Genomic DNA, 18,895 nt, shown 5'->3' on the forward strand with positions numbered 1-18,895 from the left:
TTCAGATACTATTTGACCTACAGTCATCAAACTTTGTCAGTTGTTGGGTCTTGCATGTTTGAAGGGTGTTGACGAAAAAGTAGGTCACCTTGACCTACTTTTGGAATTTGACGGCTATATTTATATATTTCAGATACTATTTGACCTACAGTCATCAAACTTTGTCAGTTGATGGGTCTTGCATGTTCGGAGTTCGATGACCAAAAAGTAGGTCACCATGACCTACGATTGGAATTTGACAGCTATATTTCAATATCCAAATACTAATTGGCTTAAAATCATCAAACTTTGTCAGTTGATATTTCTTGGGTTCTCAAAATGTGTAAACCAAAAAGTAGGTCACATTGACTTACTTTTTAGCTCTTCTGAGCCAAAGGCTCAAAGAGCTAATGCTATGGCCATTTGTGCGGTGTGCGTAAACTTTTTAGAAAAAGGGCTATAACTCAAGAACCCCTTGGCCAATTTCTTTCAAATTTGGTACAGGGTATCATTGGCCCAAGGGCTTTCATACATACTAAATAAAGGGATGTGACCCTTTAACAAGGGGAGATAATCAGGAAAATACAAACAAAAGTAGTGGTTGCTAAAAAATCTTCTTCTCAAGAACCACAGGGCAGATTATCACCAAACTTACACATAAGGATGAGGATATGTTGTAGATTAAAAATTGTTCAAGGCATTACCCTGGGGCAAAGGGCGTGGTCTCAAGGTCACTTCAAAGTTGACCTAAATTTAAATTTTTTTTAAATTCCTTAAATCTTAGATATTTTAGCCATTATAAGGACTAGGATCATCAAATTTTGACAGTTGATGCATCTTAGGACCTTGTGTCAAGTTGTCTCAAAAGTAGGTCACGTTGACCTACTTTTTGAATTTTGCAGGTATTTATTTTAAAATTAATTTTGATGCATATCTTGGACACTTTGAAGCCTATGATCATCAAAACTTGTCAGTTGGTGGATCATGGGACCTTGAAATGCGTCAACTGAAAAATAGGTCACGGTGACCTACTTTCTGAATTCTATGGCTTATCATTTATAGATATATTTTAAGTTGTTATTTCAAATACCGAGAGGTTTAGAATCATCAAATCTTGTAAGTTGATGCATCTTGAGGCCTTGAAACATATTTATAAAAAAGTAGGTCACAGTGACCTACTTTTTGAATTTTGCAGATATTCAAATTTCACATTTTCAATTTTAGATGCATATTTTGGGCACTGTAAAACCTAGGATCATCAAACTTTGTCAGTTGATTCGTCTTCGTCTTCGGTTTGTGTCAACCAAAAAGTAGGTCACCGTGACCTACTTTTGGTATTTGACAGCTAAATTACTATATTTCAGACACTATTTGACCTACAATCATCAAACTTTGACAGTTGATGCATCTTGAGTCAACGGAGTGTGCCGACCAAAAAGTAGGTCACCTTGACCTACTTTTGGAATTTGACGGCTATATTTATATATTCAGATAGTATTTGACCTACAGTCATCAAACTTTGTCAGTTGATGGGTCTTGCATATTCGAAGGGTTTCGACCAAAAAGTAGGTCAACTTGACCTACTTTTGGAATTGGACACCTATATTTATATATTTCAGATACTATTTGACCTACAGTCATCAAACTTTGTCAGTTGATGCGTCTTGCATGTTCAAAGGGTGTTGACCAAAAAGTAGGTCACCTTGACCTACTTTTGGAATTGGACGGCTATATTTATATAATTCAGATACTATTTGACCTACAGTCATCAAACTTTGTCAGTTGTTGGGTCTTGCATGTTTGAAGGGTGTTGACGAAAAAGTAGGTCACCTTGACCTACTTTTGGAATTTGACGGCTATATTTATATATTTCAGATACTATTTGACCTACAGTCATCAAACTTTGTCAGTTGATGGGTCTTGCATGTTCGGAGTTCGATGACCAAAAAGTAGGTCACCATGACCTACGATTGGAATTTGACAGCTATATTTCAATATCCAAATACTAATTGGCTTAAAATCATCAAACTTTGTCAGTTGATATTTCTTGGGTTCTCAAAATGTGTAAACCAAAAAGTAGGTCACATTGACCTACTTTTTTTGAATTCTTAGGATTTAACTAAAGATTTAGAATACTAAGAGGCTAAGAATAGAAATGGTGGGGTTGTACAATTTATCAGAAGAGCGATTCTAGGCCCTTGGGCCTCTTGTTTTGAATTCTTAGGATTTAACTAAAGATTTAGAATACTAAGAGGCTAAGAATAGAAATGATGGGGTTGTACAATTTATCAGAAGAGCGATTCTAGGCCCTTGGGCCTCTTGTTTTTTTTTTTACATTGGTCATAACTTTTAAATGGTAAATATTAGAGCTTTCATATTGTACATGAGCATTTCTTTTGACAAGATCTTTCTACTGGTACCAAGATATTTGCCATTGTGACCTTGGCCATCTTCGGAATTGGCCATTATCGGGGGTATTTGTGTTTCACAAACACATCTTGTTATTATTGATATCAAATTAACTAACTGACGAATATGAAGGAAAACATGTCAAAACGATTTCATATGATCTTGTTGGTAAACATTTCCGGTTACAGTAACTGTAAAATCTTAACCATACCAGTGGACCTTCAATTTCCCAATTTTGATCTCTTGATTTCTCGAAGTTTTATCAAGGTCCCTTGAACTTCGAGTTATCGAGGGTCACCTGTATAGGGAAAACATTTGAAAATCTTCTTCTCAAGAACCACTGGACCAGGAAAGTTCAAATTTATATGAAAGGTTTCTGACATAGTGCAGATTATGACCCCCAGGGATAAGATGGGGTCTCAATAGGAGATAAAAGTTTTACATACAAAAATATTACAAATATATAGGGAAAATCTTTAAAAATCTTCATCTCAAGAACCGCTGGGCTAAGAAAGTACATATTTACATGAAAGGTTCCTGACATAGTGCAGATTCATGGCCCTTGGGGGTAGGATGGGGCCACATTAGGGGATCAAAGTTTTACATACAAATATATGGAGAAAATCTTTAAAAATCATTTAATTTTTAGGTCACCTGAATTCATTCAGGTGACCTATTGCTATCTGTTTTTGTCCGTCGTCGTTCGTCGTGTGTCGTGCGTTAACATTTGAACATTTTCAGCTTCTTTTCTGAAACTCCTGAACCAATTTCAACCAATTTTGGCATATAGCATCTGTGGGTGGAGGGGAACAAAAATTATAAAATTCATGGTCCCTGCCCCCCTGGGGCCTGAGGGGTGGGGCAAAAACCATCAAAATGAGTGTAATTTTAAAAAATCTTCTTCTTTACTCCTGGACATCAAGAAGCCAAACTGTGGGCATAATTATAATGAGCGTTGAGCCCTCTACCAAAATTGTGAAATTCATGGCACCTGGGGCAGGGGTTCTTGTGTTAGGGTGGGGCTCTATTGGTCATATAGTGAAAATGTAGAAATTCTTTGAAAATCTTCTTCTCTGTCTCTGGGTATTAAGTAGACAAACTAATAGCATGGTAATGATGAGCAAGGATGCCTCTTTATACCCCCCGCAACAAGTTGTGGGGGGGGTATACTGGAATCGGGTTGTCCGTCTGTCCGTCCGTCTGTAGACGCAATGGTTTCCGGGCTCTAAAGCATTATCCTTTCCACCTACCGTCACCATATCATATATATGGACTACCCATGGGATGAAGATGTTCCCTATCGATTTTGGGGTCAAAAGGTCAAAGGTCAAGCACACTGGACATCGAAGTAGCAATATGGTTTCCGGGCTCTAAAGTGTTATCCTTTCCACCTATAGTCACCATATCATACATATGGACTACCCATAGAATGAAGATGTTCCCTATCGATTTTGGGGTCAAAAGGTCAAAGGTCAAGTGCACTGGACATTGAAGTAGCAATATGGTTTCCGGGCTCTAAAGCGTTATCCTTTCCACCTACAGTCACCATATCAAACATATGGACTACCCATGGGATGAAGATGTTCCCTATCGATTTTGGGGTCAAAAGGTCAAAGGTCAAGCGCACTGGACATTGAAGTAGCAATATGGTTTCCGGGCTCTAACAGGGCTTTCAAAAGTAGCCGGTAGCCGGCGGATTTCCGCCGCCTATAGTAACATTAGGTGCCGGCTACTTTAGTGACAAAAATGTATGTCCAATGAAAAAAACTTTTATAAAACTTTAAACATCTTCCAAACTTTAGTAGACTCAGAAATCGCGGCCGTTAGGATGTAAAAACGTGTTTACTTGCGCTAAATTTAGTTCAGGTAAATACCGGCACCTGATTGGTCGTCTGTTGGTGTAGAAAATAATACGTCAATTGCAATACTCGGATTTACCCAATTCGTGACAACACGGACGAGAAGTTCCGAAAGATAACAACAAGTCCTGAACGTAAAAATCAATGATGATGACAGAATGAAGAGAACAAATACCCTGTTCAGTTTCGGCTTTAAAAAGGCCAGAAGTGAAAGTGACACAAGTATAATATCAATCAACAATTTTAAAGCGAAAACAGAATTTAATCAGGAAAAATTTCAGACTTGCTATTCTTTTTAATTTGCAAATGCCCATGTGGTATTAAATAAAAACGAAAGTAGAATTTTTCAGCACAAATTCGCTATGTTACCAACAAATCTGTAGCTGTTAACTTGAATTTGTGGAAAAATAAAATTATAGGTCATTTAAATGTTACTTATTAATTTGTAATAAAGATTGTTTGGGTTTTATTTAGAAAATATTGGGGTGAGCAAAAGCAAAAGGTCCCAATGGGTTTCATGTCAGTCTTGGAGAAAAATATTACTCCCAGTGTAAGTTAACAGACTTTAAGGGACCAAATGAAAATAGAAATATAGAGTTGTGTTAATTGGTGAAGAATATTCTTAAAATATTGGGAGTGCAACTCTTATTTGCAATTCAATAAAAAATAATGATTGAATACATGTAAACTTTTTTTTATAACATACAATGTATCCGTTAAATAAGGAAACGAAAGCTGACAATACAGGTAATTAGAACAACTATAAATATAATATATATTGATGCTTTATTATATAAAACTGGTGTTGGTTGTGATCTATATTCTTCTTACATTTTACTTTAATCTGCTTATACTCTTGGGTGGCAGAGATTCAAGCAAAGACACTTAAAAATTGATTGATACAGCATTGCAAAAAATAATTACATGTAGTTATCTTGATGCACTTTATTTTTCATTTTGCATCAAAATTAGTACTTTGCAATGTTGAATTTTTTAAAGTTTTTGCATGAACAGAAAATTTCACATATGAAACAATAAATTCATGGCAAAAGTAAAAATTTCAGGCAAAAGAATGACAATTTCAAAGCTGCATTTAAGTGCCAGGAAACCGCCAGAATGCAGGATTTTGCGTCATTTACCCCAGAGCCCCGGCATAGCTCAGCGTGCGATACGGCTGTGCCATTCGCATTGGATCGCCTTCTACTTTTTCATTTCAGCCTCCTACTTTTAAATTTGTTGAAAGCCCTGCTCTAAAGCGTTATCCTTTCCACCTACAGTCACCATATCATATATATGGACTACCCATGGGATGAAGATGATCCCTATCGATTTTGGCTAACGGGCTCTAAAGCGTTATCCTTTCCACCTACAGTCACCATATCATACATATGGACTACCCATGGGATGAAGATGTTGCCTATCGATTTTGGGGTCAAAAGGTCAAAGGTCATGCACACTGGACATCGAAGTAGCAACATTCAGAAAAGAGGTAGTTTATACCTATTACCAACACCCTTTGGGAGATTGGGGTAAGCGGGGGTTATTCTTAGTGAGCATTGCTCACAGTACCTCTTGTTAAAAATTGTGAAATTCATGGCCCCTGGATCAGGGGTTCTGGTGCTAGGGTGGGGCTCTATAAGTCATATAGTGAAAATGCATTATTTCTTTGAAAATCTTCTTCTCTGTCCTTGGGTATTAAGTAGACAAACCAATAGCATGGTTATGATGAGCAAGGATGCCTCTTTCAAAATTGTGAAATTCATGGCCCCTGGGTCAGGGGTTCTGGTATTAGGGTGGGGCCCTATTGATCATATAGTGAAAATGCATTTTATTTCTTTGAAAATCTTCTCCTCTGCTGCTGGGTATTAAGTAGACAAACTAATAGTATGATAATGATGATCAAGGATGCTTCTTTCAAAACTGAAATTTATGGCCCCTGGGTCAGGGGTTCTGGTGCAAAGGCGGGGCTGACCACATAGCTATTCAATGTTTCTTCCATCCAAAAGTAAAATTCTTATATTTACCGTATTTTGCCGAATATAATACGCACTTTTTTTAGAGAATATTTTTGTGTCAGAAAGGGGTGCGTATTATATACCACGATAGGTTTTTGACCTTTTTTTCCAGATGAAACTCAGCGATTAAGTAGTGTAATATTTCACTCAAAGACCAAGGCTTCTGATACTGTACGCCGCGCCTTTTCACGTTCACCTATTTATTAAGTAGAAAATTCGACCTCAAGAAAATTACTACAGAAACGTAAAATTGCAGAAAATGTGATATATATACTTACAATATCTAAATAATTCAATTATCATGAAACAAACAGCCAATCAAATTGCATTGGATCTGACTATTCATTACATCGCATGCCGCCATTATTGAAAGCATGTGTACACAATAATGCCTTGACACGTGCTAAAATTGTTGGAAAATAATTTTGTCACTTGCTAAAAGTTTGTTTACTGTAAGTTTTATGAATAGGCCTAATTTTTAATGAAATACTTATTTGAATCTTTGAAATAACTATTCTTGCGTAAAAGCGTGTGTTTTACGAAGCCATTGTTGTGTACACTGCTTTTGTTAGATACCCCCTCCGGGTAAAGAAATATCTAACAAATTTTTTTTCCACACATTTTAATAGTCATCGTAGTTAACGAGGAGTTGATAATTTGCATCTTTGTACCTACCATGGTGTGTTGATTACAGTAAAATAAGCGATAGTTTAATTGTTTCATTTTATTTTTATAACATCGGCTATTTGATTGATTTTAAGTTTCAACAAAGGAAATATTGAGTCAGTTAAGACTTTAATGCTACAAAATCTCGTGCTTTACTGAAATGAACAGGCTTGTCCGGGTTGATATTTCCCTGAAGATTCTCATTGAAGATTACCACGATGTAGACCTCATCTCAAAAAGTTTGCAAATTATTGTGCGTTGTTTAGAATTCATTATTTCTGCAAAAATATGAAGTGAAAATTAACACCAAGTATAAAATAAAGATTACCGCTTGGTCAAAATTTTTGCTGCGTATTATACACCCGAAGTGCGTTTTTTCACCAACTTTTAGGCTCAAAGTGGGGGGTGCGTATTAAACACCACTGCGTATTATATTCGGCAAAATACGGTAAACACAAACCTAATTCAAACATTGGATGGTTGTTACATGATACTCAGGTGACCTATAAGGCCCCTGGGCCTCTTGTTAATGGATTTCACTGGGAACGTTTATTATGTTGACCCCGGTATTACGTTATTTTATCGTGACAAAATGGAAAACGTAATAACGGGGTTCCACTGTACTGTACATCATACTTTGTGTGTTTAGGGAGTTCCCAGGTTTCTATCATACACATACTGTACATCATACTTTGTGTGTTTAGGGAGTTCCCAGGTTTCTATCATACACATACTGTACATCATACTTTGAATGGAGAACCAGCTACGCTTGTCAGAATATGCCCGTCTCTCATCATGAAGTACCATGCTATGTTTATGATGACCATGGCAGATTACATGATCTAAGTGCACTTGTGAAGACACAGGGAGGTTACTTAGTGGATTCTGCTGAGGGCTGGGACTTCTACATCAATGTCTGTAGAGACATATCGTCAGGTAAGTCAAGGAACATTACACATTGCTATTCAGTATGCATATAGTATGTTTTTAGGTCATCTGCAATTGGTTGTCGTCCGTCGTGCGTTAACAATTGAACATTTTTAACTTCTTCTTGATAACTATCATTCAAATTCTTTTGAAATTTGTTATGAAGCATCTATGTAACAAGGGAGACATGAACTGTAAATTTAAGGATTCTTTCACCCCTGGAGCCTTAGGGGCGGGGCAAAAACTGCCCAAAATTAAAAACTGCTCAAAATTTACCAATTTTCAAAAATCTTCTTCTCAAGAACCGCATACATGTAAGAATAACTAAATGCATAGTGATGTAGAGCGGGAAGGCCTCTACCAAAATTGTATATTTCATGATCCCTGGGGTAGGGGTTCTGACCCCAGGGTGGGGTCAAACTTGTTATATAGTGTTTATGTGTAAAACACTTAAATAACATCTTCTTTTAAATTAGTGCTATTGAAACTAAATGGATATTTAGAAAAAACAGGTAGTCCTTTACCAAAATCGTAAATTTTATTATCTCGGGGTAGGGGTTTTGGTATCAGGTTGGGGCCAAAATGGTCAGTTATTAAATGTGTGAACAATAGACATTTTTAACTTCTTGATACTTACTATACCAATTCTTTTCAACTTGGTATGAAGCATCTTTGGAACAAGGGGGACATAAATTTTAAATTTCAGGATTCCTGCACCCCTGGGACCTTAGAGGTGGGGCAAAAACTGTCCAAAATTGACCAATTTTCAAAAATCTTTTTCTCTAGAACTGCACATGTTTAAGAAAAACTAAATGCATTAAGATGTAAAGCAGAAAGGCTTCTACCAAAATTGTAAATTTCTTGATCCTCGGGGTAGGGGTTCTGACCCCAGGGTGGGGTTAAACTTAGTATATAGTGTTTATATGTAAGTTTGCTGATACTGTATAAAATCTAAATGCATACTATGAAATAGCAGAAAAAGATGTACAAAAATGGTGAATTTCACAACCCAGGGTTTGACTCTAGGATGGGTCCAAATTAGTCATATCTTTTAATGTTAAAACACCTATAATATTATGTGAAGCCTTTCATCAGTGTATTCACTTATGAGGGCATTGAAGTTGTAAGAACACATGTTGTTTTATACTTTTGCTGAATGTTAAAATTTAGCTTAGATATTCAGAACAGGAAATTTTTTCTAGATTTCATAGCCCTTGGGAGTATAGTGATAATTTTTCACTAGTACTCAGATGACCGATAAGGCCTGTGGGCCTCTTGTTTGGTGTGACCGTTGAGATGAGCGAAGACCCTCAACATCTTGCAACTTTAGACATTTGATTCACTTATTCATTTAACACAGGAAATTAGTTGATGTAAACAGTGCATTGTGACATATTTATGTAACCATCAAGTATTAGAAATAACACAAAGTGGTTGTATAGATTCTTTACTGTTTATTTAGCCCAATTTCAATTCTGAAGGATGATCAGAAAATCTATATATATAATCACTCTTTCACTCTATTATTCACATATTTTAGTTGAATTATAATGATTTCAAATTATATAGAATTTAACTTAATAGATTAATATTTACCAATAGAGTAAATTCAGACTCTTACCATAAACTTGGACAAATAGAAACTATTGTGAAACTAAGGTTTCTAAAGTCTGACTTTGTACATATGAATATTGAAATCATTGTCCATGTAGGAGTGCTGTTGGGTAAGTCTGGATTTGATGCAAATCTTGTTATGTAGCATAAAAATCAAAATGGTGACATTTTCCCAGAGCATTTTTCAGCTGATGAAGAGCAAATTACGTGACTCTTATGTGTAATCACTGGAATGAGCTCGTCAGCGAGGCGAGCTTTTCTCCCTATGATATTCAACGCCTTCCCTGGTACATGTTCTTGAGTCGGCAGATTTTTTAAGATCTTAATTATTTCGTAAATTGAACATGGGGAAAAAAAGTATGTTGACTTAATACAGTAATTATGAAAATGAAATGTAATCATACAATTATGCATGAATCTATGAAGTATTTGATACAGGTACAGGTGATAGATTATCCCGATGTCCCTCTGGAAGTGCAGCTTGTAGAATTAGTAGCAAGACGGTGATAGACATGGGGCATACTGCAAAGAAGTTACAGATTGACGCAAAGGGTCACCTGATGCTAACATATCTATCTAACGTCACTGTACCTGAATGTACCACCAAACCAACAACCACTATACAATTTGTGTGTCCAGAGGCTGGAGGGGTATGAATCTCAAGTTTGTTTTCTTGATTAGACTACCATAGAGTTGCAATACGCAAGATCGTAATTACTGAGTTAGCGGAACTCTCTTGTAAAGAAGTGTGGAAAAGCGTGTCAATCTTGGGCATTTTTTGTTTATTTAAACATGGCTTCGGAAGACGATTTAACCTGTGCATTCCACAATTAAAAGCATTTTTAAATGAAAGGTGTGTGAAACGTCTGGATACAGGAAAATGAACTTCTGAATTTGGCTCGTGAAGCTATATGTTTTGACGCAAGCTCTTCTCAGCTTTGGGAATTTCCTGGCTGACAGCAGTGGGAAAAAATCCACATAATTTCCATTAAAATCTATCTTTTGTGGATATTTCTGCGTATATAGGTTTCTTTCTTGAATCATTACTACAGTCTAATGCAATGAAATGATAGTGCACCATTGTTAAAATCAGGTGAATTGATCACGACAAAAGTTGCAGAACTGGTATTATTTACCAACATGCCCAAATTCTCGCATGCTCTGGGTCTCACGAGAATTTGAAAGGGGAAAGTAAAATTTAAAACCAAGACGGAAAAAGTAGTCGCGATCTTGCGTATTGGTCTGTGTCCATTGTCGTGTGACGTGTCATGCATTGTCCATAGTGCATTAACAATTGAACATTTTTAACTTCTTCTTAATAACTACCAGTCCAATTCTTTTTGAAGTATCATTGGGACAAGGGAAACAGAAATTGTAAATTTCAGGACTCCAGCACCCCTGAGGCCCTAGGGGCGGGGCAAAAACTGTCCAAAATTGACCAATTTTCAAAAATCTTCTTCTGAAGAACCACACATATGTAAGAAAAACTAAATACATAGTGATGTAAAGCAGGAAGACCTCTACCAAAATTGTAAATTTGATGATCCCCAGGGTAGGGGTTCTGACCCCAGGGCGGGGCCAAACTTGTTATATAGTGTTTATGTCTAAAACACAAATAACATCTTCTTTAGTGCTATTGATACTAAATTGAAAGTCAATAGATATTTAGAAAGAACAGGTAGTCCGTTACCAAAATTGTGAATTTGATGATCCCAGGGGTAGGCGTTTTGGTATCAGGGTGGGGGCAAAATGGTCAGTTATTAAATGTGTTAACAATAGACATTTTTAACTTCTTCTTGATAACTATCATTCCAATTCTTTTCAAATTTGGTATGAAACATATTTGGAACAAAGGGAACATAAATTGTAAATTTCAGGATTCCTGCACCCATGGGGCCTTAGGGACAGGGCAAAAACTGCCCCAAAATTGACCAATTTTCAAAAATCTTCTCCTCAAGAACCACACATATGTAAGAAAAGCTAAATGCATAGTGATGTAGATCAGGAAGGCCTCTACCACAGTTGTAAATTTCATGATTCCGGGGGTAGGGGTTCTGACCCTAGGGCGGGGTCCAACTTGTTATATAGTGTTTATGTGTAAAACACTTAAATTACATCTTTAGTGCTTTTGATCACAGGGGCTAAGCCCGTTTTGGGCCCTGTGATCAAAAGCACTAAAGAAGATGTAATTTAAGTAGGTAGTCTTTTACCAAAATTGTAAATTTGATTTTCCCCAGAGTAAGGGTTTTGACCCTAGGGTGGGGCCAAACTTAGTATATAGTATTTATGTGTAAGTTTGCTGATACTGTATAAAATCTAAATGCATACTTAGGAATAGCAGAAAAAGATGTACAAAAAATGGTGAATTTCACAACCCAGGGTTATGACTTTATGATGAGTCCAAATTAGTCATATCTTTTGATGTTTTAATGTTAATACACCTATTCTTTAAAGCCTTTCATCAGTGTATGCACTTTTGAGGGCAGTGAAGTTTTAAGAACTCATCTTGTTTTATACTGTGGGTGAACATTAGAATTTAGTTTAGATATTCAGAACAGGAAATTTTTTCTAGATTTCATAGCCCATGGAAGTAGTGATACTTTTTCACTAGTATTCAGGTGACCGATAAGGCCTGTGTGCCTCTTGTTATACCCCCCGAACGAAGTTCTGGGGGGTATATAGGAATCACTCTGGCTGTCCGTCCGTCTGTCTGTGCAGATTCGTGTCCGGGCCATAACTTCTTTGTTCTTTGACTTAGGCATACCATATCTGGCACACAGGTAGATCACCATGAGACGATGTGTCGAGTACCTTCATGACCTCTATATGACCTTGACCCTTGACCTCAAGGTCAAAATTAAAGGGTTTTTTTTACAATGGATTCGTGTCCGGGCATCAAATGATTGTGTTTTGTACTGTAATTGTATATGTGTGAATTTGGGTAGGTAGAGATATGTGTATAGGAGGATGTGCCCTCCCCCCCTCCCTGACCGAACGGGGTTCTAGCTATTTTTCCCGCCGCGGGAATGCAGTAAACAAGAGAACCATGTTGCCTGTACTGTAAATGATAACTGAATAATAGATTTAGTACACATATACTACACAACATTATGGTTATGTGCAGAGTGAGGATCCTGTGCTTGAGTTTGACTTTAACTGCCAATACCGAGTCCTGTGGAAGACAGAGCATGCATGTCCAGAAGTGGCTGTTACATCTTCTTCTTGTCGCCTAAACGATCCACAACGAAACATTGACCTAGATCTTACTCCACTCACCAACTCACCAGGTAAAACAACGCTTTGTTATGACGCTGTGAAAATGGTTTGTGATGGTATATATTGTCGTCGGTGATGGTATGAATATACTCTCAATAGTACATATTGTTGTCTGTTGCAACATAATGTTGCCTAAGACAATATGTGCCAAGACCACCCTTTTTAACTTTCAGCTCATGTGAGCTTTTCTGACCACTTTTTGTCTGGTGTCCGTCCATAGAATTTTAAGATTTTTGACTTCTTCTGCAGAACCACTGTAGGGCCAATTTTAGCTAAACTTAGCAAAAATCTTTAAAGATCTTCTAAAAAACCAATGGCCAGAAAAGTTGAAATTTATATGGTGCCGAATCAAGTTTTTTCCAATCATGACCCCTGGAGGTAGAATGGACCCACATTGATATATTTTATTTACCGTATTTTGCCGAATATAATACGCACTTTTTTTAGAGAATATTTTTGTGCCAGAAAGGGGTGCGTATTATATACCACAATAGGTTTTTGACCTTTTTTTCCAGATGAAACTCGGCGATTAAGTAGTGTAATATTTCACTCAAAGACCAAGGCTTCGGATACTGTACGCCTTTTCACGTTCACCTATTTATTAAGTAGAAAATTCGACCTCAAGAAAATTACTACAGAAACGTAAAATTGCAGAAAATGTGATATATATACTTACAATATCTAAATAATTCAATTATCATGAAACAAACAGCCAATCAAATTGCATTGGATCTGACTATTCATTACATCGCATGCCGCCATTATTGAAAGCATGTGTACACAATAATGCCTTGACACGTGCTAAAATTGTTGGAAAATAATTTTGTCACTTGCTAAAAGTTTGTTTACTGTAAGTTTTATGAATAGGCCTAATTTTTAATGAAATACTTATTTGAATCTTTGAAATAACTATTCTTGCGTAAAAGCGTGTATTTTACGAAGCCATTGTTGTGTACACTGCTTTTGTTAGATACCCCCTCCGGGTAAAGAAATACCTAACAAAATTTTTTTTCACACATTTAATAGTCATCGTAGTTAACGAGGAGTTGCTAATTTGCATCTTTGTACCTACCATGGTGTGTTGATTACAGTAAAATAAGCAGTATAAGTTTAATTGTTTAATTTTATTTTTATAACATCGGCTATTTGATTGATTTTAAGTTTCAACAAAGGAAATATCGAGTCAGTTAAGACTTTAATGCTACAAAATCTCGTGCTTTGCTGAAATGAACAGGCTTGTCCTGGTTGATATTTCCCTGACCAAGATTCTCATTGAAGATTACCGCGATGTAGACCTCATCTCAAAAAGTTTGCAAATTATTGTGCATTGTTTAGAATTCATTATTTCTGCAAAAATATGAAGTGAAAATTAACACCAAGTATAAAATAAAGATTACCGCTTGGTCAAAATTTTTGCTGCGTATTATACACCCGAAGTGCGTTTTTTCACCAACTTTTAGGCTCAAAGTGGGGGGTGCGTATTAAACACCACTGCGTATTATATTCGGCAAAATACGGTAAACATTTAAATAATTTTGATCTACTTTTTCTCGTAAAGAAATTAGCCAGTTATTGCTTCTGTAATATTTCTTGACATCGAACAAAAATGGTACATGGTTCTCAGTCTAAAAATGAAAGTACCACAGTGAGAGTTGTCACTGTGTGACTTCCTGAACTTGGTAGAGGTTTTAAGAGTTGTCATAGGTTTAATAAAACTAGGTGAACATATGAAGATTGTTTGTGTTTATTAGGTCACCTGAGTCACTCAGGTGGCCTTTTGTCATTGGTCTTCATCGATCATCCGTTAACAATTTTACATTTTTAATTTCTTCTTGAAAACTACAAGGCCAATTGTTAACATTTTTTGTGTGAAGCCCCCTACTTATATTATAAAAATCATGACCTCTGGGCTAGGGATTTAGGCCCTAGGGTGGGGCCAATATGGCTCTCTCTAGTGAAAATGTATTTAAATCTTAAATTGGAAAATATTTTTCTCTACTCTCACCGGTTGTGGTATCTCAGTGGTAGAGCGTTTGCTTTATAACCATTAAGTCATGAGTTTGAGCCCCGTTCATGCCACTGCTGCATTAAACCTATGATGTTAACATAGGTAGTGATTACTCCTTTGCCAAATGCTTGGTATTTAAAAGTGAGAATCACTGGTCTTTCGAATATGCCCTTAGATAAGGAGGTACCATGTCGTGGCAGGCGTTGACACATTAGAGAACCCTCACTGCTACGGCCTTGAGTGCGATAAAGCATAGGTCTAATTTTTTAAAACTTCACCTACAGTTTTGACGTATGAGTGAAAAATTCTCAACGGGACATAAAACAAACAATCAATCTTCTCTACTCTCAGACGTGTGTGAGAAAATTCTAATGCATGGTCCATGAAGCTCTCAATGTAAATTGTGAAATTCATTACTTCTGGGTCAGGGATTTACACCCTAGGGTGGGGCCAGTATGTCCATATAGTGAGATGTATTGAATCTTATAAGATCTTCTCTCTTACATATGTATGAGAAAAACTAAATGCATTGTCATGATGTTCATGAAACCATCTACCTAAGTTGTGAATATCATGGCACCTGGGTTAAAGTTTAGGCCCTTTTGACGTCACACTGTCTGTTCTGGTTTTGATGAGATTCTAAGATGTGCATGTGGTGTGGTTGATTTTACGAATAAATAGGTTGATGCCTTCTTGTCAAGCTCTTAATTGCACTACTGCGTAGGGGAGATGTGAAATTCTTTTTTCAAAATTCCTGACCCAACCAAGTGATCTGAAAAGAAAAGACTATGTAAACTGTGGATCCATCTTTTGTGTAATGACAAGTTTAGGTTCGGGACATTTGTATGAAGAAACGTGTTCCGTCTGCCTGGTCTGCGACTCGAATGAATTTCTTCTTTTCTCATTTTTCTCTTGTGAAAGAACGGGCTCAAATCTATATGGCTCCAAACTTAACTGTTCGTGACTTGTCATGTTTAAAGTGCTGTTGATGAAATAAACCGGAACCGATGGTGAAACATCATAAATTAAACTTCAATGGCCACTCTCTTAGCGGTGGGTAATTAAAAATTTATGATAGATTAATTTTGATTTAATCGTTAAGCAAGGATTTTTGTTGTTAAAGACTGGCAGGTCCAATATGGCTATATAGTGAAAATGTATCAAATCTTCAAATCTTAGAAAATAGTTTTCTCTACTTTCGCAGCAGAAATATCCTTTAATCTTATGTTATTGTGACAATTATCTTTGTGCACAACGATTATGACAATATCCATGGCCTTAATGGTCAGGTCAGTTGAGACTGGGGGGGGGGGGGGGGGGGGGGGGGGGGGGGCTAACTTGGCCATATGTTACAGTAATTATGTGTTCTATTTATTGTGCATTGTAGGTTTGTAGCAATAAACAGTAAGCATGTTGTAGCTGTCTATCTAAATTGAAATTTCTTGACCCCTGGGGCAGGGGTACTGATTCCAGAGGGAGGCAGAAGCCATAATGCTCATAGAGTATATAATGCTTAAATTGTGCAGGACAACTACTCAAAACTGGATTGAATCTTTATTACTGTTACAGACCTCCTGAGAGGGTACAAAAGTGAACTACAAAAATAAAACATATTTACAAAAGGTACTAACTAACTGGCATTTCTGTGCATGAAAATAAGTAATTATTCTTTGATCATTACATAGAATTGCTCTTAATTAAGACAGCCACGCTAGTCCCGTGCATTCACTGTTATTCAGGTAAAGTTCAAGCAGATTGATGGTGTGTATACACTACCATCACTTGGAGATTAGTGTTGAAAAATTGGGAAAATTTCATAATCGAAAATCAGTCATAACTGTTTCGATCAATGATCGATATAATCAGTATTTACATGTAGTTAATAAATGTTTATTATTTTTGGGGTTATTTCTATTTAGTTGTATGGATATAGGCAGCATACACACTAGCTAGTGTCACTGAATTCCCAATTTTCAATGTGGAGTCCACTCTGACTCTCCCCCACACGTCTCGATATAAAAGCAGGAGTAACAGTCAGATGAATCTCGGATTAGATATTTTAAATTAGTGTACAAGCGACAATCGATTATGAAAAATAGAATCGATAATCGTAATCGAAGATCCAAAAACGATCGACAATCGATTGTCGGCGACAATTGTTTCATCACTATTGGAGATATCAACAGTTAAAAAATTATGAAATATGTATAACGAGACCTAAATTTCACTTTGAGAGATCAAGAACTTTGAGAGGTCAGACTTTTGAGAGATAAAAAGTAAATTTGCTTAGTTATACAGAGAAAAAATTGGGACCGAGATTTCACTTTGGAAGATCAAAGTTTAACGTATCGAAAGTCACCTATATATTTTAAGCATGGGAAGTAAAATTCACTGAATTTGCTTGTTTTCTTTAGGAGTTGATAAACCGTATGAAGTCTTTGTGAATGCTTCGGGCTCAAGATCTCATCCCCTGAAGTATTTTATCAATGTGTGTGGGGAGCTCGGGATTCAGTGTCCAGACGAGGATCATGTTAAGGGTGTTGCAGTTTGCCAGACCATGGTGGGCAATTCCAGCTGGGGGCATGTCTCAGGGACAACTGATCACCAGCAACTCAAGTAAGGCGCCACCTCATCAAGGAGGTACAGTTATGTAATCAAATAAGGCACCACCTCATCAAGGAGGTACAGTGATGTAATCAAGTAAGGCTCCACCTCATCAAGGAGGTACAGTTATGTAATCAAGGAAGGCTCCACCTCATCAAGGAGGTACAATTATGTAATCAAGGCACCTAGGACATGTCCTAGAGATAACATTTTATAGGGACCATCTAGTACTACCGTATATACTCGCCTATAAGTTGGTTCGCCTATAAGTCAGTTGAAAATGTATAGTTTTTATACGCCCGTCTTTAGACGGGACGTATTATGGTACAGCGATGTCTGTACGTCCATCCATCTTACCGTCCATCTGTTCGGGGTTTTCTCTTTATAATTTCATTTCCCTTTCACATACCATGCTGAAACTTGCTGTGTAGCTTCTGTGTGGGTCACTCTAGATCATACTGCAATTTTGATCCATTTCGACCTTTTTTCCTGGAGTTTTGCCCCTTTATTTGGAAATAATTATTATATGGAGGGTACATAATTGGTCCGCCCTACTCCTCCCACAGTTTTCAAGTGAGAGCCTTCTTATTATGCCCCTCCTTCAAAGAAGAGGGGCATATTGGTTTGCACCTGTCGGTCGGTCGGTCGTTAGACCACATGTTGTCCGCTCAATATCTTGAGTACCATTCACTTGATGATAATGATATTTCATATGTGGGTTGGTTATGAGTAGAAGAGGACCCCTATTGTTTTTCAGGTCAAAGGTCAAGGGTCAATCTACTCTGGACATAGGAATATAATATCCGCTCAATATCTTGAGAACCCTTTGCTTGAAAGACATCAAACTTGGCACACTGGTACATCCTAAGGAGTAGATAACCCCTATTGATTTTGAGGTCACATGGTCAAAGGTCAAGAGTCAAACTAGACATGGGAATATACTGTCTGCTCAGTATCTTGAGAACCCTTTTCTTGACAGACATCAAACTTGGTACACTGATACGTCTTCAGGAGAAGATGACCCCTATTGATTTTGAGGTCAAAGGTCAAGGGTCACACTGGACGTAGAAATATACTGTCCGTTCAATATCTTGAGAACCCTTTGCTTGACAGACTTCAAACTTGGTACACTGGTACTTCTTCAGGAGAAGATGAACCCTATTGATTTTGAGGTCACATGTTTAAAGGTCAAGGGTTAACCTGGACATTGGAATATACTGTCCACTCAATATCTTGAGAACCCTTTGCTTGACAGACATCAAACTTAGTACACTGGTGTATATTCAGGAGAAGATGACTCCTATTGATTTTGAGGTCACATGGTCAAAGGGAAAGGATTTTGATTTTCTTCCATTTTTGAAAAAATTACAGGTTGTTGAACTTCATCCATTTTGAGCAAGTCTCGATTTTTAAGCTAAGACCCTTTGTTCATATGAAAGTTTGTCACAGCCTCATGATGGCTGATACTACCTGAAGCAAAGTTATGCAAATTATAGCACAAGAAAAACACCCTATGTAAGCATTTCACGGGTGTATTA

At 37.0% G+C, this 18,895-nt stretch overlaps 1 protein-coding gene across 1 annotated transcript in view; it reads left to right on the forward strand.

Moving 5' to 3' along the window:
* The window catches only part of LOC125676439 (cation-independent mannose-6-phosphate receptor-like), a 206,367-nt gene that overhangs the window by 8,095 nt on the left and 179,377 nt on the right, over positions 1-18,895 (forward strand). Inside the window, exons 3-6 of the mRNA XM_056158098.1 lie at positions 7,633-7,864; positions 9,908-10,119; positions 12,594-12,756; positions 17,168-17,369. Coding sequence (XP_056014073.1) covers positions 7,633-7,864; positions 9,908-10,119; positions 12,594-12,756; positions 17,168-17,369 — 809 coding nt within the window. The remainder of the gene's footprint in view (positions 1-7,632; positions 7,865-9,907; positions 10,120-12,593; positions 12,757-17,167; positions 17,370-18,895) is intronic.

The sequence above is a fragment of the Ostrea edulis genome, chromosome 3 (assembly GCF_947568905.1).
Source record: "Ostrea edulis chromosome 3, xbOstEdul1.1, whole genome shotgun sequence".
NCBI classification, from domain to species: Eukaryota; Metazoa; Mollusca; class Bivalvia; order Ostreida; family Ostreidae; genus Ostrea; species Ostrea edulis.